General features: G+C 45.0%; 1 protein-coding gene across 6 annotated transcripts in view; it reads right to left on the reverse strand.

The window, feature by feature from the left end:
• The window catches only part of CALN1 (calneuron 1), a 670,983-nt gene that overhangs the window by 27,349 nt on the left and 620,688 nt on the right, over nt 1-22,946 (reverse strand). For all 6 annotated transcript variants that reach the window (XM_030796752.1, XM_030796756.1, XM_030796753.1 and 3 more), the window contains one exon: nt 523-679. In XM_030796752.1, the coding sequence (XP_030652612.1) occupies nt 523-679 (157 nt within the window). The remainder of the gene's footprint in view (nt 1-522; nt 680-22,946) is intronic.

Genomic DNA, 22,946 nt, shown 5'->3' on the forward strand with positions numbered 1-22,946 from the left:
CTCTGTCCCTTTTTTTTTTCTTTTTTTTGGCCAGTGCATTTGGGAACATAGAGGTCATCCATTCCTAAGAATTCTGCGAAGTAGGTGTAATTATCCTGATGTTTATAGGTGAGGAAACACAGAGAAGGTCCATCCTTTGCCCAAGGCCACACAACGGACTCGACCCAAGTTTGCCGGACAGCCAAAATAGGCTCTTTGCACTGCTCCGTGCAGCCACAACAAGAAAAAGCAAACAGCACAAAACCACACATCCAATCACACGCAGACCTCAGAGAGCCTTGAAAGAAAGGACAGGGTCAATGGAGATTCTGCAAAAAATGCAGAATCTGGAGGAAAAAGATGGGGAAAATGAAACCCACCGCATCTTAGCAAAAAAGATCTTTAACCTCAGTCCTGGATTTTTGGCTTCAGTACAAGGCCACATCAGCCCAGGAGCCTGTGTGTAAACACATTTTTCATATAGAGAGCGTGGTGCATTGGCATGTCCCGGACCGGGGAGGGGACAGCAGCAGGGGCACCTACCTCCTTCGAACTCTGTTTGGCAGTTCCCCGAGGTCTCGTTCAGGCTTTCTTCCTCATTGATAATGATGTTCTCAATGTCCTTCATCGTTAGGTGGTCTCGGAAGGCATGATAGAGAATGTGCTTCAACTCTTCCAGAGTTATTCTTTGCATGTCAAACTGTGGAGATAAAGAGTAGTGAGATGGTCAGAAACATGTGGAGATGGGAAGTCGGCTTGGGCCATGACAGGCAAGACCCACAGCTGCTCTGCAGAAACTTGTCTCAGCGTTTCAGGATATCAGGTGAACAGTGTTCCATCCTGTTCAGCTCCAAGTATACTCGCGACCTTGCAGGGACTTACTGGGATGATAGAGAGTGGAACATATTCCCTTCACTTTAGATTCTTGGAGGAAAAAAAATGCCACCCGCCAGTCTGGTTTCCTATTCACCTAGCCATCTGCTGTCAACCCTACGTACCTTGTGTATTTTAAAATGGTGAAACCCCTTATATAATGCATACGTCTCTAAAAATTTTATAATTTACCAACACTCTGGCAATTCCCATATTGGTTTAAGTATGTATCTTTTTTTTTTGTTTGTTTGTTTGTTTTTTTTGAGATGGAAACTTGCTCTTTCGTCCAGGCTGGAGTGCAGCTGCGAGATCTCAGTTCCATGCAACCTCTGCCTCCCGGGTTCAAGTGATTCTCCTGCCTCAGCCTCCGTAGTAGCTGGAATTACAGGCGCCCACCACCACGCCTGGCTAATTTTTTTGTATTCTTAGTAGAGACAGGGTTTCACCATGTTGGCCATGCTGGTTTTGAACTCCTGACCTCAAGTGATCCGCCCACCTCAGCCTCCCAAAGTGCTAGGATTACAGGCCTGAGCCACCGCGCCTGGCCTAATTATGTATCGTTTAAAAAAAATTTAGAGACAGGGTCTTGCCCTGTCACCCAGGCTGGAGTCCAGTGGTGTGATCATAGCTCCCTGCAGCCTTGAACTCCTGGGCTGAAGCCATCCTCCTGCCTCAGCCTCCCAAGTAGCTGGGATTACAGGCATGAGCCACTGCGCCCATCTAACATTTATAATTTTTTGTAGGGACAAGGTCTTGCTATGTTTCCCAGGCTGGTCTCGAACTCCTGGCCTCAAGTACTCCTCCTGCCTTGGCCTCCTGAAAGTGCTGGGATTACAGGTGTAAGCCACTGTGGCTGGCCATGAATCTTGTTCTAACAAGACAAAAACACAAGGTCAAAGTCATGCTCATGAAGAAAAGCTGCTGAAGGAGAGGTGCAGAATTCCTGATTACACCCTGCTGCTCCCCGAGAGAGGATTGTACTTTTCCACTCCATTTATATTAGCTTTGGTAGCGTCACCTTCTTTTTTCTTTTTCCCGAGATGGAGTCTCGCTCCCATCTTGCAGGCTGGAGTGCAGTGGCGCGATCTCGGCTCACTGCAATCTCTACCTCCCGGGTTCAAGCAATTCTCCTTCCTCAGCCTCCCGAGTAGCTGGGATTACAGGTGTGCACCACCACGCCCAGATAATTTTTGTATTTTTAGTAGAGATGGGGTTTCGTCATGTTGGCCAAGCTGGTCTCGATCTCCTGACCTCAGGTGATCCACCCGCCTCGGCCTCCCACAGTGCTGGGATTATAGGCGTGAGCCACTGTGCCTGGCCGGTAGTGTCACTTTCCTGCCAATGCAATGTGAGTAGAAGTCACATCTACCACATCTAATTCACAGCTTTACGAATCATTGTGTGGTTCTAACATTTGTTCTTTCCCTCTGCTATGAGAATTACATGCCCCAGATAGAGACTGTTCCTTCGGGCTGGGTCTCAGAATGAGGATAAAGTGGGAAACACCTACAGCTGAATGACAATGGACAGCTCACGTCAGGAATACCGTGTGTTGTTATGAACCATTGAGATTTGGGGCTTGTTTGCTACTGCACTGTAACTTAGACCATTGTTGGTCTATGTCACAAATAGAGAAATTGGTACATAAAACTAAGAGGCTACCATAACCAAAATTCTAAAATACAATGTACTGGTTCCAGAGCCAGGCAGTGAAAAATGAGAAAACCATGACTGGAGGCTGGAAAGGCACAGATCCCTGTTATACCATAGCAAAACATTTGGTGAAACTGTTGCCTGTGATACCTTGGAGGACAGGTAGATACTGAATCCGAGTCCTGTGGCTTTAGGTAAAAAGTCTGTGAAACAGAATGCCGTGATTCACAATTGAAATTAGTTGCATCCAACAGAGCACTATAAGAAAGAGATGAGCTCAGGAAAGAACTGGTTGATTTGCAAGCCAAAATTAAAAACAACTCAGAAATTCCTGGTGTTGCAGCATTGAAAGAAGCAATTGTTTCTTTTTTTTCTCGTAATGATGTGTTATCTTCCTATCCCCACATTTCTCAAAGCCCCCTTTCTATTTCTAGTTCTATTTTTTTAGAGACAAGGTCTTGCTCTGTGGTCCAGGCTGATTTGCTGTGGTGTGATCATAGCTCACTGCAACTTCAAACTTCTGGGCTCAAGTGATCCTCCTGCCTCATCCTCCTGAGTAGTTAGGATGACAGACATGCACCACCATGTCCAGCTATTTTATTCATTATTATTATTATTATTATTATTTGAGATGGAGTCTCGCTCTGTCACCCAGGCTGTAGTACAGTGGTGCAATCTTGGCTCACTGCAACCTCCACCTCCCGAGTTCAAATGATCCTCCTGTCTCATCCTCCCAAGAAGCTGGGATTACAGGCACACACCACCACACCCAGCTAATTTTTGTATTTTTTGTAGAGACAGGGTCTCGCTATGTTGCCCGCCTCAGACTCCCAAGAAGCTGGGATTATAGGCGTGTGCCACCACACCTGGCTAATTTTTGTATTTTTAGTGGAGACAGGGTTTCACCATGTTGGCCAGGCTGGTCTCGAACTCCTGGCCTCAAGCAATACTCTGGCTTCAGCCTCCCAAAGTGCTGAGATTATAGGCACTGCACCAGGAGCAATTGTTTCTCATCTCCAACTAGTAAGAGATAAATAAATGCTTTAAGTAATAATACAGCCCTATTAAAACAAATCAATGCCTCTTTAAAAAATCTCTGAATGTGTTAAGTGACTCTCCTAGGAAGCCTGTTATTAAGTTTAGAGAGAGGTATGTCTCAAAAATAATTGTGGATGTGTTTATTAGCATAAACTGATTGGAGCCAGATAAAAATATAACTAAGTCCTTGAGAGCTATACTGGCCAAGAGCCAACAATCTTGGATTAAAAGACACTATAACTGTTCCAAACTTTAAAAGATCTTTGGGGCCAGGCGCGGTGGCTCACGCCTGTAATCCCAGCACTTTGGGAGGCCAAGGCGGGTGGATCATGAGGTGGGGAGGTCGAGACCATCCTGACTAACTCGGTGAAACCCCGTCTCTACTAAAAATACAAAAAATTAGCCGGGCGTGGTGGCGGGTGCCTGTAGTCCCAGCCACTTGGGAGGCTGAGGCAGGAGAATGGTGTGAACACGGGAGGCGGAGCTTGCAGTGAGCCGAGATCACGCCACTGCACTCCATCTGGGCAACAGAGCGAGACTCCGTCTCAAAAAAAAAAAAAAAAAAAAAATTTGAGCTTCCCAACCTATGGGCCCAAGCAATTATGAGGATAAGCTACACAGGTCCCAGGAAGGGTGTATTGCCCAATGCCCTCATAGAATAAGTACAAGAATAGTGGAAAAGGACAGCTCTCCTGGGAATCTTGGAGAACAATGTCATCCAGGGTCACTTCTAGGAAGCAGAAGCATCTAATTGAAGGAAAATTCCTCACCCCAAGGTTTTTGTCCAACAGAGTTTCAGAACTGCTCTGAGTCTCTGACCGCTATGGGTATCCCATGTTTTGCTTTCCAGATGGGAATGTTTTTGGTGGTTGGCCTGACCCTGGCCCACCACCATATGTCAAGTGTGTGTTTGTGTCGGGCGAGGGTGAGAGGTAATTTGTCTTTTTAGTTTTTATGTTTCCAGACCAAGAAGAGCCACAACCAGATTTTATAAGCATCATGAGATTCTAGAGCTTGAGTCTGGTGTTATAACTGGATGGGACTTTTGGGGAGTCTCCCTTGGGGAGGGGAGGAGTATATTTTGCAGCTGAAGAGAGGGAAATGAATATCGATGAGCAAGAGTGTGGACTGTAACAGGGTCTATAATTGAGCCTTGAAAAATATGGGTTTGAACTGTGTGGGTCCACTCATATGTGGATTTCCTTCTCCCTCTGCCACTCCTGAGACAGCAAGACCAATCCCTCCTCTTCCTCCTCCTCCTCCACCTACTCAAGGTGAAGACCATGAGGATGAAGACCTTTATGATGATCCATTTCCAGTTAATGAACTGACTTCCTCCTCTTTATGATTTTCATAATAGTATTTTCTTCTCCCTAGCTTACTTTATTGTAAGAACGCAGTGTACAATACATATAACATACAACATATGAGTTAATCAACTTTTTTTTTTTTTTGAGAGGGAGTCTCGCTCTGTCCCCCACGCTGGAGTGCAGTGACGCAATCTTGGCTCACTGCAATCCCCGCCTCCCAGGTTCACGCCATTCTCCTGCCTCAGCCTCCCGAGTGGCTGGGACTACAGGTGCCTGCCACCACACCCAGCTGTGCCCCCTCATCTCTGCTTTGCCTAAGGGTCTACTGTATTTGTTTCCCCTTGTAGGAGAGGATGATATCTCTGTGCCTGTTGATGTCAAGCTTTGGCCAATCAACTGAGAGCGAAAGTGATAGCAGAAAAGTATGAAAGTCCAAGGAGAAGCTTCAAAGCCATTGTGTTTTCTGCCATTTCCCTTTCTCTTCTTTCACATAACATTTACCAAAGAGGGGCTGCTGCTTCATTCTAGGTTCTGGAATGACCTAGGAATTCAACCTGAGCAGATCCTCAACCACCCCACAAAGGATGCGGGATCTGAGTGAGAAATAAATGCTTGCTGCTAACTGCTAAGACTCTGTGGTTTCTGCAGTGTAACTTAAGGATGAACACAAAACTCAGTGTTTTCAGTTACTCTGCACCATGAGGAAGGAAAGTTTTAGACTCTTTTTTCCCTCCCTCCCCCCCTTCCTTCCTTCCTTTCCTTCCTTCCTTCCTTCCTTCCATTCCCTTCCTGCTTCTTTCCCTCCTTCCATTCCCTCCCTCCTTCTTTCCCTCCCTCTCTCTCCCCCTCCCCCTTTCCTCCCCTCCTGCCTTCCCTTCCTTTCTTCCTCCCTCCCTCCCTCCCTCCCTCCCTCCTTCCTTCCTTCCCTACTTCCTCTCTCTTTTACTTTCTTGTTTCTTGATTTGTCACCCAGGCTGGAGTGCAGTAGCAGGATCATAGCTTACCGCAGCCTCAAACTCCTGGGCTCAAGCAATCTTCTAGCTGGAACTACAGGTGCGTAACACCAGACATGGCTAACTTTTTTTTTTTTTGAATTTTCTTTTTCTTTAGAGAGAAAGTCTTGCTATGCTGCCCAAGCTGGTCTCAAACTCCTGGCCTCAAGCCATCCTCCTGCCTTGCTTGCTTGTTAAACAATTCGTACCTTGCTTTAACTGTGCACCTCTGTTCTAACAAATTAAATTAGGATATTGAATCTTGCTGTAAAATCTAAATGATTCAAGTTCAAAGCCATTTATACACTTCAGAGCAACTGAAGGGGAGGTGTAAAATGAACTTGTTTTCTGCATTAGAGTTTAACGATCCTAGACAGGAATTTTGACATACACTCAGGGAAAACTCATGGGACCCTGTCTCTTTATATTGGGTAAGGGAGCAAGGCATTGTTCATTTGGCTTTGGGGAGAAGCCTGGCAGAATGCATGAAGAGGATGATTTACAGATGAGAACACCAAGACCCCCTGCCATGATCAGAGATGAAGAGTGGCAAGATCAAGGTCAAAAAGACTCAGAAAATGAGTAACCACTTCCTAACACTTGAAGAGTGTGGTGCCTGGAAAACCTCTAACCTGTTGAGAGGTTGCTGTCATTCAGAAATCAGGCCAAAAGATTGGTCAGGAGCAATGAGAAGAGAAGGAAAGATACAGACTCTAAAATCTATAGTTTTGGGCCAGGTGTGGTGGCTCACGCCTGTAATCCCAGCACTTTGGGAGGCTGAGGTGGGCGGATCACAAGGTCAGGAGTTCGAGACTAGCCTGACCAACATGGTGAAACCCCGTCTCTACTAAAAATACAAAAATTAGCCAGGCGTGGTGACACCCGCCTGTAATCCCAGCTACTCAGGAGGCTGAGGCAGGAGAATCACGTGAACCTGGGAGGCGGAGACTGCAGTGTGCCAAGATTGCACCACTGTACTCTAGCCTGGGCGACAGAGTGAGACTCTGTCTCAAAAAAAAAAAAAAAATCTATAGTTTTGGAGATCTGGGTCATGTTTTAGTATTAGGGTATATATTTAGTATTAGGACATCTAAACAAAATAAGTTGAGTAGCATTCCATATGTCTCCTATATTGTCAATATCTTTCAAAAGTTTGAAAAAAATCACTGTAAAACAATGTGGACCCCATGCCAACAAGCCTTTCTTCCGTGATTGTCGATCCATTTTACTTTTCAATTTTTCTTTAGTCAATTTTGGAATGTTGTAGTTTTTAGGAAAACCAGACAGAAAATTTTCATTATTATTAGTATGCAACTATGGACCCCAGTCCTGCAATTTTAAATTCCTCCCAATCATTATTACATCCCATTTCTCCTTTTATTGGTTTCTCTCTTCTAGTTGGTTTTCGTCACCTTTTTCTGTTTTTAATGGATCATAGAGAAGAGAATGTGGCCCATACAGCTATTTTTGGAAACCTAAGGAATTTTCCACCATAGTAGAATCTCTGTAAGGTCAGTTATACAAATATATTTACATTTATTTATATTTATTTATTTATTTATTTTGAGATGGAGTCTCGCTCTGCAGCCCAGGCTGGAGTGCAGTGGCACAATCTTGGCTCACTACAACCTCCACCCCCCAGGTTCAAGTGATTCTTCTGCCTCAGCCTTCCAAGTAGCTGGGATTACAGGCACCCACCACCACGCCCAGCTAATTTTTGTATTTTTAGTAGAGATGGGGTTTCACCATATTGGCCAGGATGGTCTCGATCTCCTGACCTTGTGATCCACCCGCCTTGGCCTCCCAAAGTGCTAGGATCACAGGTGTGAGCCACCGCACCCGGCCATATTTATATTTATTAATTACATTACGTAACCTTATAGTTATAATCTTTTTCTATAAACTTACTTTTTTTTTTTTGGACTATTGGAGTCAAGGACCCTGAGTAGCATATTGAAATCTGTGAAGAAAACTTGTTCTCCATAAATTATTCTTACAGTTCAAATATTTGTTAAATGAGGCTATTCTTTAGTGCAAAAAGATTTATATACTAATCCAACAAATGGTTATTAGGAATGACTCTGCCAGATACTGTGACGGGAATACAAAAGTGAACAAGACATAAATCCTGTTCTTGAAACCAAGCAAATGAGTCATTTGAATTCAATGTGGTACGTGCTGTGGGAGGGAAGCCAGGATGTCTTGGCAGCACCTGGTGGGGGGTGAAGGGTGGGTCAGAGAGGGCTTTCTGGAGAACATGCCTACTATCAAAGACCTAAAGGAAAAAGAGGCTGACTTTGCCAGGTGAGTGAGGGGAGGGTGGGAAAAGGATAAGGAGGGAAGAGGAGAAGGTCAGGTAGGGCAGGGGGGCAGCCGTACCAAGGCACAGAGTTGCAAAAGCTTGACACATTCATTGACTGACAATATGTTGAGTTCTTCTGAGCCTTCGAGTAGCCAGGAGAAGGTGGGAAGGAATGAGGTGGGGGATACGGGTGGGGCACTAGTCAGTAAAGGCCTTGTATGATATGGTGAAAAGCTTAATTGTTTTTTGTTTGTTTTCATTTTTTAATTCTTATTCATTTTGTAGAGATGGGGGTCTCACTATATTGCCCAGGCTGGACTTGAATTCCTGTGCTCAAGTGATCCTACTGCCTCAACTTCCCCAAATGCTGAGATTACAGGCACTTGCCACCATGACCAGTTTATTTTATTTATTTATTAATTTTTTTGAGCTGGAGTCTTACTCTGTCACCCAGGCTGGAGTGCAGTGGTGCAGTCTGAGCTCACTGCAACCTCCACCTCCTGGGTTCAAGTGATTCTCCTGCCTCAGCCTCCCGAGTAGCTGGTATTACAGGTGTGCGCCACCATGTCTTGCTAATTTTTGTATTTTCAGTAGAGACGGGGTTCCACCATATTGACCAGGCTGGTCTCGAACTCCTAACCTCATGATTCACACCTGCCTCAGCCTCCCAAAGTGCTGGGATTACAGGCATGAGCCACAGCACCCAGCCAACCAGTTTATTTTTAAAAAATATTTTCGTAAAGACAGGGTCTTGCTATGTTGCCCAGGCTGGTCTCAAACTCCCAGGCTCAAGCAATCCTACCACTTCAGCCTCCTGAGTAGCTGGGACTACAGAGATGCACCACCACTTGTTTTTATTTATTTATTTTTATTGTGGTAAAATATAATAACTAAAAGTTTACTATTTTATTCTTTTTTTTTTTTTTGAGACAGGATTTCACTCTTGCTCCCCAGGCTGGAGTGCAGTGGCATGATCTTGGCTCACTGCAACCTCCACCTTCTGGTTTCAAGCGATTCTCCTGCCTCAGCCTCCTGAGTAGTTGAGATTACAGGCACCTGCCACCAAGCCCAGCTAATTCTTGTATTTTTAGTAGAGACAGGGTTTCACCATGTTGGCCAGGCTGGTCTCGAACTCCCGACCTCAAGTGATCTGCCCGCCTTGGCCTCCCAAAGTGTTGGGATTGCAGGTGTGAGCTACCGTGCCCGGCCTATTTTATTCATTTTAAGTGTACAGTTCTGTGGCATTAAGTACTTTCACATTTTCATACAACCACCACCATTATTTCTCTCCAGAAGTCCTTCGTCTTCCCAGACTGAAACTTTGTACACTATTAATTATTAATTATCATTAATTATCATTAAACACTATCTCCCCATTCCTCCCTCACTGCAAACCCAACAACCACCATTCTATTTTATTTTCTCTGTGTCTTTGACTTTTTTAGGTACCTTATATAAGTGGAATCATATGATATTCGTCTTTTTGTGATTGGTTTATTTCACTTAGATAACGCCCTCAAGGTTCATCCATGTTGTGTCATGTGTCAGAATTCCCTTCCTTTTTAAGGCTGGATCATTTTCTGTAAACCCAAAATAGAATTCTAAGCCCCACAACCATCTGAATGGACCCCGCTTCTCAGCCAAGGGCATTCCAAAGTTAACCTGAAAAATGACTGTAGGCTATGATGGGAAGGAAGAATTGAACATGACTCATTATACCCTCCTCCCTTTTGGAATTCAGGCCCAAATATTAAAGTTAATTAATGTTTCAATTAACTAACATTAAAACAGAGTAAGACTGATAGAACAAGGAACACTTACAATCTATTCTCTCTGCAGCCGGCAACCTGGAGGCTTCATTTGCACAATAAAACCTTGGTCTCTACAACTCCTTATCATAAGCCAGACATTCCTTTCTACTGATTCCAAGTCTTTAGATAATACCTCAACCAACTGCCAATCAGAACCCACCAATGACTGATCCACCTATAACCTGGAAGCTCCCCACCCACTAACCTCCAGATGCCTTTTTGGACTGAACCAATATACATCTTACATGTATTAATTTACATCTTACATCTCCCTAGAATGTATAAAACTCAGGTGTAGCCTGACCACCTTGAGCACATATTCTCATATTCTATGACCTCCTGAAGGCTGTGTCATAGGCCATTGGTCATTCGTATTTGGCTTAGAATGAATATCTTCACATATTGTTCAGAGCCTGAGTCTTTTCATTGGCCATTCCATCGTATGGACATACCACATTCACAATAGACACAAAGTAGAAGCAGCCCAAGTGTCTGCTACGGATGCATGCAGAAGTACAAATATCTGTTCCAGTCACTGCTTTCAGGGTATATACCTAGAAGCAGAATTGTTGAATTATATGGTAATTCTATGTTTTTTTCAGGAACAGAGCTTGGTTTTATCTGTTGGGTATCTTTGAGTTGTATTTTTATCCACTAAAACATTTTCATCAGAGAAATTACTTGATCAGGTTTGAGCTTGAGAAAAATTACCCTTTGCTGATACAATGGTCCCAACAACCAGAGAGGAGGCTATTGAAGTGACAGATTCTGAGACTGAAGTAGGCTATGGAGATAGAGAAAATTTAAGAGCTGTGTAAACGAGCGGTTGATAAGACTTGATGGATCACCGTGTGTGGCGTGTGATGGAGAATGGGCCATCCAGGAAGACACCTGGGTTTTACGTTCAGCTGAATGGATAGGCTTAGAAAGAAAGGCTACACGTTAAATTCTGGATGCATTCTTTGAATATTCCTGAGGGACAGCCGGGTAGAACAGCCTAGGATGCAGTAGAATGTATAGATACAGATTTAGCATTCATTTGCATACAGATGATGATAAAGTCATCAGAAAGGATGACACCACCGGAGAAGAGTGTGTGGGGTATGAAAACCCCGAGGGATGCATTCAGAAGACATCAAGATGAACAGGTGGGTGGCCCTCGTTACTGAATGCATAGTGTGACTTTTATCATTGTATTAGTCCGTTTTCATATTCTTCTAATGAAGACATACCCGAGACTGGGTAATTTATGAAGAAGAGGTTTAATGGACTCACCATTCCACATGGCTGGGGAGGGCTCACAATCATGGTGGAAGATGAAAGGCATGTCTTACATGGCAGTGGGCAAAAAAGAATGAGAATCAAGCAAAAGGGGGAAACGCTTCATAAAATCATTAGATCTCATGAGACTTACTCACTACCACCAGAACAGTATGGGGGAAACTGCCTCCATGATTCAATTATCTCCCACTCACTAGGTCCCTCCTACAACACGCGGGAACTATGGGAGCCACAATTCAAGATGAGATTTGTGTGGGGACACAGCCAAACCATACCAATCATATATACAATCATTATACACAATATGAATATTTTAATATTAAAAAATATTTCAGTGCTCTGCTAATGTCTTTTGGAAAAAATCTATTTTTATATAAGTACAGCTGTGCTTATTTCCTTGGGTGTGAATTCTGCTAAATGTTTCTCTTTTTTTTTTTTGAGTCAGGGTCTCGCTGTGTCACCCAGGCTGGAGTGGTGCAGTGGTGTGAATGTGGCTTACTGCAGCCTTGACCTCCTGGGCTCAAGAAATTCTCCCACCTCAGCCTCCTGAATAGCTGGGACTACAGCTAATTTTTGTATTTTTTGTAGAGACATGGTCTGGCCATGTTGGCCCAGGCTGGTCTTGAACTCCTGAGCTCAACTGATCTGCCTGCCTCAGCCTCCCAAAGTTCTGTGACCACAGGTGTGAGCTACCACACCTGGCCTTTCTTTTGGTTTTTAAACTTTTTAACGTTATATTTTAGAGGTCTGTCTCTTACAAGGAGGCTAGAATTGGATTCTAAAGACATCTAATTTGAGATTCTTTGCTTTCCAATGGTAGAGTCTAATTCCATTTTTACATATTGTTATAAACATATTTGGCTGTACTTTTGTTATTTTATTTCCTGCTTCTGGTTGAGACGGCATTTCGCTCTTGTTGCCCAGGCTGGAGTGCAATGGCGCGATCTCGGCTCACCACAACCTCCACCTCCCGGGTTCAAGTGATTCTCCAGCCTCAGCCTCCCAAGTAGCTGGGATTACAGGCATGCGCCATCATGCCCGGCTAATTTTGTATTTTTAGTAGAGACGGGATTTCTCCATGTTGGTCAGGCTGGTCTCGAACTCCCGACCTCAGGTGATCTGCCCACCTCGGCCTCCCAAAGTGCTGGGATTGCAGGTGTGGGTCACTGTGCCCGGCCCGCTTCTGGTTCTTATGGTTTGTTTTCTCTTTTACATAAGAAACCTGTGGACATTTTAGTTTTGGTTATACTGCTGGACGTTTTTCCATTTGTGGAATGCATGACTTAAGCCACCATTTCTTAAATTATCAAATTCAAGAAACTAAATTGCATCCTGTCATTTTTTCTTGTATGTAATAAGAAGATTCATAGACCTTTTATTTTCCTACCTCTTGCCTCACGCTTTTCAGTCTTTGTAAGTTGAATCTGAGATTTACGATGACACATTTTCTACTATTTGCATCTTTTTCTAGAATAGTATTTGGAGTCTGCATTTAATTTTGTAACAAACTTTATAACAGCTCCTGCTACTTCATTATATTTAATTGACTCCAATGCTTACTTCCATTTTTTAATAACTGTCCCTACCCTAAGTGCCTAATTGTCATCCAAATATCTGCTAGAGAACATTTAAAACTATTTGACAGTGAAACATTTGTGAATATTACATTTTCTGCATTCTTAGAATTCTGATACCTTTCTCCCCTTCTCTCATGACAGACAATTTATTTTGACATAAAATTCTAGAATCATACAAATCTCCCCCTCAAAGTTGTTGAAGCTTCTTCAGTTTCTTCTCTCTCTGTCCCTCTGTTTGTTTTTTTTTTTTTTTTTTTTTTTTTTTAGAGACATGGTCTCACTCTGTGGCCCAGGCTGGAGTGCAGTAGTAAGATCAGAGCTCACTGTAGCCTTGACCTCCTGGGATAAAGCGATCCTCCTGTGTAGCTGGGATTACAGGTGCATGTCAACAGGCCTGGATAAATTTTTATATTTTTTGTAGAGACGGGATGTGTCTGTTCTCACGCTGCAAATAAAGACATACCCAACCTTGGGTAATTTATAAAGAAACAGATGCTTGGACCAGGAGCAGTGGCTCACACCTGTAATCCCAGCACTTTGGGTGGCCGAGGCAGGCGGATCACAAGGTCAGGAGTTCGAGACCAGCCTGGTCAATATGGTGAAACCCCGTCTCTACTAAAAATACAAAAATTATCTGGGCGTGGTGGCGGGTGCCTGTAGTCCCACCTACTTGGGAGACTGAGGCAGAAGAATCGCTTGAACCCGGGAGGCGGAGGTTGCAGTGAGCCGAGATTGCACCACTGCACTCCAGCCTGGATGACAGAGTGAGATTCCATCTCAAAAAATAAAAATAAAAAAAAAGAAAAAAAAAGAAAAGAAAAAGAGAAAAGAAAAGGAAAAAGAGGCTTAATGGACTCACAGTTCCACATGGCTGGGGAGGCCTCACAATCGTGGCAGAAGACGAAGGAAGAACAAAGGGACTTCTTATATGGTGGCAGGTAAGAGAGAGAACTTGTGCAAAGGGACTCATCTTTATAAATCCATCAGATTGTGTGAGACTTATCCACCAGCATGAGAACAATACAGGAAAGACCCACCTTCATGATCCAATAACCTCCCATCAGCTCCCTCCCATGACACGTGGGAATTGTGGGAGCTACAATTCAAGATGAGATTTGGGTGGGGACACAGCCACACTATATCATGGGTGTCTCATTATGTTACCCAGGCTGATCTCAAACTCCTGGACTCAAGCAATCCTCCTGCCCAGGTGCCAGGCCCCTCTGTTTAGTGTGGGGAAAGAGCCAAGAGGTTGGATAATGTATGCAGAATACATGTTTTCTGAATGAATCTTCTATTTGCTCCACAGCCCAGTCTTTCCTGCCTGTTTCCCCTTCCTCAATCATTGTCCCCCCAAAATCCAGGAGAAGGCCAGGAGGAGCACTCTCTGCAGGTGGACTTCTCATGTTCAGCTTCTCTATCGTGTCGCATGGAAAGAGCAGACGAACTGAACTTGTTTTCCTGCTGTGATAGGAACCTCAGGGGTGCCTGAGTCCCCAGTGAAATCTGAATTCCCGATAAGATGAAATGCCAGGCTGCCAAAAGGCCAGAGCTCGCTGCTGACTGCCAGCTGCCTTGTGAGGCCTTTGCTGCATTTTTCGTCCCTGACTCATACTGGGACCTGCCCAGCTGGGGGCCAACATCTTTCCTGCCCAGATTTGTGAGCGAGTCCAATCTCATGTCAACTTTCACTGAATGTCTGGAATGAATTTGATGACACAGTTCTTTCTCCTCTGAAGAAAAAGACAGGCAGAATAAACTCCAAAATATTTCACACCTCTATTCCTTTCTCTGCCCATCTGCAAAAGGCATTTTCCTGCCGAGAGAGAGCTGCCTGGACGATCAATGGGTCAGAACTTCTTGACCACGGAGGAGAATTCATTGCAGTTCACCACAATAGTAACTCCTGTTGTCTGGGGTATCCTGATGGGATCTTGCCCAGCTGGAGTCCTACCTACACAGTTGAGTGATCTCACCCATTTATCTTGGTACACAGTATAAAAATACAGTCATGTTTTAAGCCTGCCTTGAGCGCCAACGTGACCAGGCCAAGCGAGGTCAGTAGATCTGCATAACTTCCTTCCAGAGCCTTCTCCTTCCTCCTTGGTCCCCACACTGCAAACAATGCAGCCTCTTCTATCAAATAAGCAGACCCCCTTCCTAAAGGGTGGGTCCAACCATCAACCTCCCAGGGGGGTCCAGATGTGAAGGGCAGGAGACACCAATGTAACCAGAAAGACGTCTAGAGTCTGATTGGTATGGTTTGGCTGTGTCCCCACCCAAATCTCATCTTGAATTGTAGTTCCCATAATTCCCGTGTGTTGTGGGAGGGACCCGGTGGGAGATAACTGAATCATGGGGGTGGTTTCCCTCATACTGTTCTCATGGTAGTGAATAAGTCTCAAGAGATCTGATAGTTTTATAACGGGTTTCCCCCTTTTGCTTGTCTCTCATTTTTTTTTGCCTGAATGCAGAGTGTGGCTTTTATCATCATATTAGTCCGTTTTCATGTTCTTCTAATGAAGACATACCTGAGACTGGGTAATTTACAAAGAAGAGGTTTAATGGACTCACAGTTCCACATGGCTGAGGAGGCCTCTGAGATTTTTCCCTATATGTGGAATTAAACAGCAGGACTGAAATGAGAGATATCCTGAGACAGACTCCTCCCTGCCAAGAACAAAGAGACAGATGTACCTTGGACAAGACCACGTGGGAAGATGAGTAGTTTGGGCAAAGAAATGGAAGACTGGTAAAGGTAAATTGAGAAAATGCAACATTCAAAGCAGAAAACAGGCCTGGGCATGGTGGCTCACGTTTGTAATCCCATCACTTTGGGAGGCCGAGGCAGGCTGATCTCTTGAGATCAGGAGTTCGAGACCAGCCTGGCCAACACAGTGAAACCCTGTTTCTACTAAAAATACAAAAATTAGCAAGGCGTGGTGGCAGGCTCCTGTGATCCCAGCTACTTGGGAGGCTGAGGCAAGAGAATCACTTGAACGTGGATGGTGGAGGTTGCAGTGAGCCAAGACTGTACCACTGCACTCCAGCCTGGGGGACAGAGCGAGACTCTGTCTCAAAAAAAAAAAAAAAAAAAAAAAAAAACCTGCAGAAAACAAACAAACAACAAAAAACCCCAAACAGTAGGTGCCAGACTATGGATAAATCCATTCGGACTCCTGCATATCTTGCCTCATTGGTATAGAGAGACAGGAGGACAGAGAGAAAAGTGACTCCCGGCCTTCTTTGGCCCCGCAAGGAATCAGCTCAAGGGAGCAAGGGGATGGGGCCAGGGCACGTGACTAAGCCTCTGCAGTTGACTCCCAGAATGCACTGGTGGCTTAGAAAAAGATGAAAATGCCCAGTAACACCCAAACGAAGATTGAGCACCTATTGACTCCCACAGTCTAGAAGAAATTTTCCACTAACAGCAAGATCTATGGAGCAGACATGTGACGCAGACATCGTGGCTGACTTTGAAAAGCTTTGCTCTCCGAAAAAGAGCACAAGATCACTCTGAGTGAAGCCAGGACGGTGCTCTGACCTGCCCTTGAATACCTCGGGCTGGGGTGTCCCCAGTCTTTGCTCCTGAAGCAGCTCCGACCCCAACCCTAGCCTCTTGTACCAGCAGTCCTCTCTTCGCTCCTCTTCAAAGGCAATCAACCACAGACCAGGTTGGAGGGGACCTTGATGTGGCCTTGCTGCGTGCCTGCCCAGCATCGGATGAAGTGAGGTGTGAATCTGTTGTTCCCACCTCTGATCTCATTTCCTACAGGTGTCGCCCAATGTGGGGTCTCATCATTGCAACCTCTGCCTCCCAGGCTCCAGCATGCAACCTCTGCCTCCCAGGCTCCAGCAATCCCCAGTCTCAGCCTCCACAGTAGCTGGGACTACAGGTGCATGCCACCATGTCCACGCAATTTTTGTATTTTTTATAGAGATGGGTGGTCTTGCTATGTTGCCCAGGCTGGTCTCCAACTAGGTTGCTATGGTGCCTAGAGATGTCTATTTCTTATAAAGCACAGCCCTGAACACAAGTCAACATCAATAAGGGCTCAGATGAAGAAATTCATCTCTTGCAGTCCGGAGGAAATGCTGGCCGGATGCACGTAGGGATAGGGTGCAGCTGGAGTCCAGGTCACGTAGACCATCTGTGGCTTTTGCCTTGTCACAGAGCCTGGGCTCTGTGGAAGATGGTATTCCCCTACATCATGAGTGAGAGGAGGCTGCATTTCAACTTGGTGTGTCACTTAAATGAAGACCTGTGAATACAGACAAGTTGTCTGGGAGCTGAGCCTGTTGGTGGGTCCTCTGGTGGCAAATCTGAGAAGGGATGGCCACAGGATTGGGCTATCTGGATGCCAAGTGTCTGGTCCCCACCTAGGCTGTCTGATGGCAGGTCAGACAGGCTAGATGCAGGGAGAGCTTCCTCTGAGCCAGGAGCACAGCAGACGTGGCCTCATTTAAGTCTCATGGAGGAAGCAAAGGCTACATGATGCCTATTTTACAGATAAATGCAGTGGAGTTCAAAGAGGTTAAATAACATAGTCAAAGATAAGAAACAAAAGAGTGAGGCCGGGTGTTGTGGGAAGTCAGGGACCCCAAACAGAGGGACTGGATGAAGCCATGGCAGAAGAACGTGGATTGTGAAGATTTCATGGACATTTATTAGTTCCCCAAATTAATACTTTTGTAATTTCTTATGCCTGTCTTTATTGCAATCTCTAAACATAAATTGTAAAGATTTCATGGACACTTATCACTTCCCCAACAATACCCTTGTGATTTCCTATGCCTGTCTTTACTTTAATCTCTTAATCCTGTAAGCTGAGGAGGATGTATATTGCCTCAGGACCCTGTAATAATTGCATTAACTGCACAAATTGTACAGCATGTGTGTTTGAGCAATATTAAATGTGGGCACCTTGAAAAAAGAACAGGATAACAGCAATTGTTCAGGGAATAAGAGAGATAACCTTAAACTCTGACTGCTGGTGAGCCGGGTGGAACAGAGCCATATTTCTCTTCTTTCAAAAGCAAATGGGAGAAACATCGCTGAATTCTTTTTCTCAGCATGGAACATCCCTGAGAAAGAGAATGCACACCTGGGGGTGGGTCTCCGAACCGGCCACCCCTGGGCGTGGCCTGTCTCTTATGGTCGAGGCTGCAGGGGTGAAATAGACCCCAGTCTCCCATAGCGCTCCCAGGCTTATTAGGAAGAGGAAATTCCCACCTAATAAATTTTGGTCAGACTGGTTGGTCTCAAAACCCTGTCTCCTGACAAGATATTATCAATGACAATGGTGCCCGAAACTTCATTAGCAATTTTTTTTTTTTTTTTTTTTTTTTTGAGACAGAGTCTCGCTCTGTCGCCCAGGCTGGAGTGCAGTGGCGCAATCTCGGCTCACTGCAAGCTGCGCCTCCCAGGTTCACGCCATTCTCCTGCCTCAGCCTCTCCGAGTAGCTGGGACTACAGGCGCCCGCCACCACGCCCGGCTAATTTTTTGTATTTTTTTTAATAGAGACGGGGTTTCACCGTGGTCTCGATCTCCTGACCTCATGATCCGCCTGCCTCGGCCTCCCAAAGTGCTGGGATTACAAGGGTGAGCCACCGCATTGCCTCGGTCCTGTGATCTCGCCCTGCCTCCACTTGCCTTGTGATATTCTACTACCCTGTTAAGTACTTGATGTCTGTCACCCACACCTGTTCGCACACTCCCTCCCCTTTTGAAAATCTCCAATAAAAACTTGCTGGTTTTTGCTGCTTTTGGGGCATCACAGAACCTACCGACATGGGATGTCTCCCCTGGATGCCCAGCTTTAAAATGTCTCTCTTTTGTACTCTGTCCCTTTATTTCTCAAGCAGGCCGAAGCTTAGGAAAAATAGAAAAGAACCTATGTGAATATCCGGGCAGATTCCCCGATAGCCGGGCATGGTGGCTCATGCCTGTAATTCCAGCACTTGGGGAGGCTGAGGTGGGCAGATCACTTGAGGTCGGGAGTTTGAGACCAGCCTGGCCAACATGGTGAAACCCCATCTCTACTAAAAATACAAAAAATTAGCTGGGCATGGTGGGGGGTGCCTGTAGTCCCAGCTACTCAGGAGGCTGAGGCAGGAGAATCACTTGAACCTGGGAGGTGGAGGCTGCAGTGAGCCGAGATTGCACCACTGCACTCCAGCCTGGGTGACAGAGTGAGACTCCATCTTAAAAAATAAAAATAAATAAATAAATAAATAAATAAATAAGGACTCCATGGAAAGTCACATTGAGAAGGTGACATTTGAGGAGGAACATAGAGGAGGCAAGGGTGGATCCATGTGGATATTTGGGGGAAGGACATTCCAGGTACAGGGACCAGCAAGAGCAAAGACCATGAGGCTAGAACCTGCTCTGTGTGCTGGGGCTGGAAGGGAGACGAGGGCACGTGTTTCCACAATGAATATGCATCACTGGAAGAGCCAGATAAATGTTTCTCCTTTTAAAATGGAGATAATCACCATGCTGAAGTGCATTTCCTCAGGTAAAATTATAGGTATGGTTTTGGAGGACAGGTCAAAGGAGAAGCCCATTAGTAACTGTCTTCTCCCGATTTCCACCACTATCCTGACGGGAGCCTTGGCCCCAAATAATAATTCACTGGTGTCTCAGCCCTTCACGCCGGCTTGATCTGACCTGCTGGAGTGCAGAATGTGTGAGAACTCCATGGAATAGAGTTCATTCTGCCCTCAAAGAAATGGTTTTGTGATAACCCAGTTGGTGGCCCCAAAGATATCCATATCTTAATCCCGAGAACCTATAAATGGGTTACCTTACATGGTAAAAGGGCCTTACAGGTGCAAAGATTCACCTGGATTATGCAGATAGACCCTGTGAAAGGAAAATACCTTGGGACCCCAAAATTACCGAGCTAAAGGGAAAATTCAAGCTTGGAACTGGTCAGGGCAAATCTGCCTCCTGTTCTATTTTGGAAAGACTTATCAGAAAAAAGAATGCAACCATCTGTCTCTCATCTTCCGGTGACCTGGAAGCCCCCTCCCTGTTTTGAGTTGTCCCTGCCTTTCTGAACAGAACCAATGAACTTCTTACACATATATATATATATATGTAAGATATATATATATATATATATATGTAAGATATATATATATATATATGTAAGATATATATATATATGTAAGATATATATATATGTAAGATATATATATATATATGTAAGATATATATATATATATGTAAGATATATATATGTGTGTGTGTGTGTGTAATTTGGGGTTTTGTGTGTTTTTTTTAGATGGAATCTCGCTCTGTTGCCCAGGCTGGTGTGCAGTGGCGTGATCTCGACTCACGGCAACCTCCGCCTTCCAGGTTCAGGTGATTCTCCTGCCTCAGCCTCCCAGGTAGCTGGGATTATAGGCACACACCACCACATCCAGCTAATTTTTGTATTTTTAGTAGAGACGGGGTTTCCCCATGTTGGCCAGGCTGGTCTTGAACTCCTGACCTCAGGTGATCCTCCCATCTCGGCCTCCCAAAGTGCTGGGATTATAGGTGTGAGCCACCGCGCCCAGCCACATATATTGATTGATATCTCACCTCCTTAAAGTGTATAAAACCAAGCTGGGCCCCAACCACCTTGGGCACATGTCAGGACTTCCGGAAGCTGTGTCACAGGTGCGCGTCCTTAATCTCGGCAAAATAAACTTTCTAAATTAACTGAGACCTGTCTCAAATCAGGGTTCACAACCCTAAATGTAATCATGTAAGACTGGGGGAGAAAGAGATTTCACTAAAGAGGAAAAGGCCCTGTGGGGAAGGAAGAAGGCCCTGTGGGGAGAGAAGATGGGGCAAGCGGCCACCCACTTTGTCACCAAACGCCACCAAAGGGCAAAGAAATGAATTCTTCCCTTGGGGCCTCCAGGAAGACACCTTGGTGTCAGCCCAAGGGAATTGATTACAGACTTCTGACTTCCAGAAACGTAGAATACATTCGTGTTGCTTTAAGCCACAAAGTGTATGATAATTTGTTATAAGAGCAACAGAGAATGAATAGAGATTTATTTTGGTTGTTGTCTGTAAAGTAAAGGGCTTTTATGTCAAGAGCTCAGTCTGTCTGGAAGTAACTCATCATCAGAAATCTGGACACAGGGTAGGCTGTGGTTTGCTAGTAGTGGCCGCACAGCTATTGGACTGCCTGGTTCGGGCCCTGAGGGTAAGCTGTGAATAGCCTCTAGAGTGAAGTGGAATGCAGATGGAGTTCTCAACAGGGAGCCCGCTCTATTCAATACCTGAGAGCTGTTTGCAGTCTGCACTGTCTGGGGATGATGAAATGGGAAATAAACAGGGCAAAGGAAAAATATTCATATCCTCACAGCACTCCTGAGAATAAACAACAGAGAAAATCCCCCATTGCACATCGAAGAGGATGTGCCAGTGTTCTCAAGTGGTTCATTTTATGTGAGACAAACAAGCATGTATTACAGATGTAATTACATGTATTACAGATCTGAGTGAAGATGAAGACTTACTGAAAAAGCCATTGTCTGTCTGTCTCTCTCTCGCTCTCTGTCTTTTTCTATGTGTGTATGTGTGCACGAGTAAGTTCCTTTTTTTTTTTCTTTTTTGGAGATGGAGTTTCGCTCTTGTTGCCCAGGCTGGGGTGCAATGGCACAATCCTGGCTCACTGCAACCTCTGCCTCCCAGGTTCAAGCGATTCTCCTGCCTCAGCCTCCTGAATGGCTGGAATTACAGGTGCCCACCACCATGTCTGGCTAATTTTTGTATTTTTAGTAAAGATGGGGTTTCACTATGTTGTCCAGGCTGGTCTTGAACTCCTGACCTCAAGTGATCCACCTGCCTCAGCCTCCCAAAGTGTTGGGATTACAAGTGTGAGCTGCCATGCCCGGCCATTGAATAAGTTCTTAGTAGGAATAAACTGAGAAAAAGTCTGTGAACTTGGTTCTTGCTCAGATACCATCACATAGGGGCTGTGTGACTCACTGAAAGTTACTAAACTTCTCTGTTCCTTAGCTTCTCTGTGAAAAATAGAGATGAAGTTATTTATAACATGTGGTTGTTATGTGGATAGAACTCTTTTTATTCCCAAATCACACATCTTCATTTTGCTGTGGCCCACACATAAAAAGTTAAGGAGAAACAAAGTCATTCAGTTATCGCAGAGGTAAGAACTCATTGACGCCCTGATTCCCCATCCAAAGCTCCTTCGTGTCACTTTTATTGGCAGCTGCAGCTGTTCCAGAAAATAAAATGAATCAGCTAAATTCTCTGCCTCCTCATGCACATAATCGTTTTTGAGCCAGGGTCTTGCTCTGTCACCCAGGCTGCAGTGCAGTGGCACAATCTTGGCTCACTGCAGTGTCTGCCTTGTGGGTTCAAGCGATTCTCCTGCCTCAGCCTCCTGAGTAGCTGTGATTACAGGCGCGCGCCACTGCACCAGGCAAATTTTTTGTATTTTTAGTAGAGATGGGGTTTCACCATCTCGGCCAGGCTGATCTTGAACTCCTGACCTCATGATCCACCTGCCTCGGCCTTCCAAAGTGCTGGGATTACAGGCCTGGGCCACCGCGCCTGGTCCTATTCTCTTTATCATTAGGATTATCTATTAAATGAATGAGGAAACAGATTCCAAGTCATTAAATGACCTGCTTCAGGGTATGCAACCCTGGCTCAAAATAATTAATTAATTAAAAGAATAATATGAATAGCAATAATATCATAAGAATAACCATAATAATGAAACTCCCTTATCCACCTTATAGAGGTTTTCGTGAGGATCAAATAAAGTAAGAGGCTGGGTGTTGTGGTTCACATCTGTAAGCCCAGCACTTTGGTAGGAGGAGGTGGGCGGATCACTTGAGCTCAGGAGTTCGAGACTAGCCTGGGCAACATGGCAAAACCCTGTCTCCACAAAAAAATACAAAAACGAGCCGGTGCAGTGTGGCGGCACGCGCCTGTAGTCGCAGCTACCCGGGAAGCTGAGTCAGAAGAATCGCATGAGCCCGGGAGGTGGAGCTTGCAGTGAGCCGAGATCGCTCCATTGCACTCCAGTGTGGGTGAAGGGAGTGAAACTCTGCCTCAAAAAAAAAAACTAAATAAATAAGTAAATAAGAA

This window comes from Nomascus leucogenys, chromosome 17 (assembly GCF_006542625.1).
Source record: "Nomascus leucogenys isolate Asia chromosome 17, Asia_NLE_v1, whole genome shotgun sequence".
In the NCBI taxonomy this organism is placed as follows: domain Eukaryota; kingdom Metazoa; phylum Chordata; class Mammalia; order Primates; family Hylobatidae; genus Nomascus; species Nomascus leucogenys.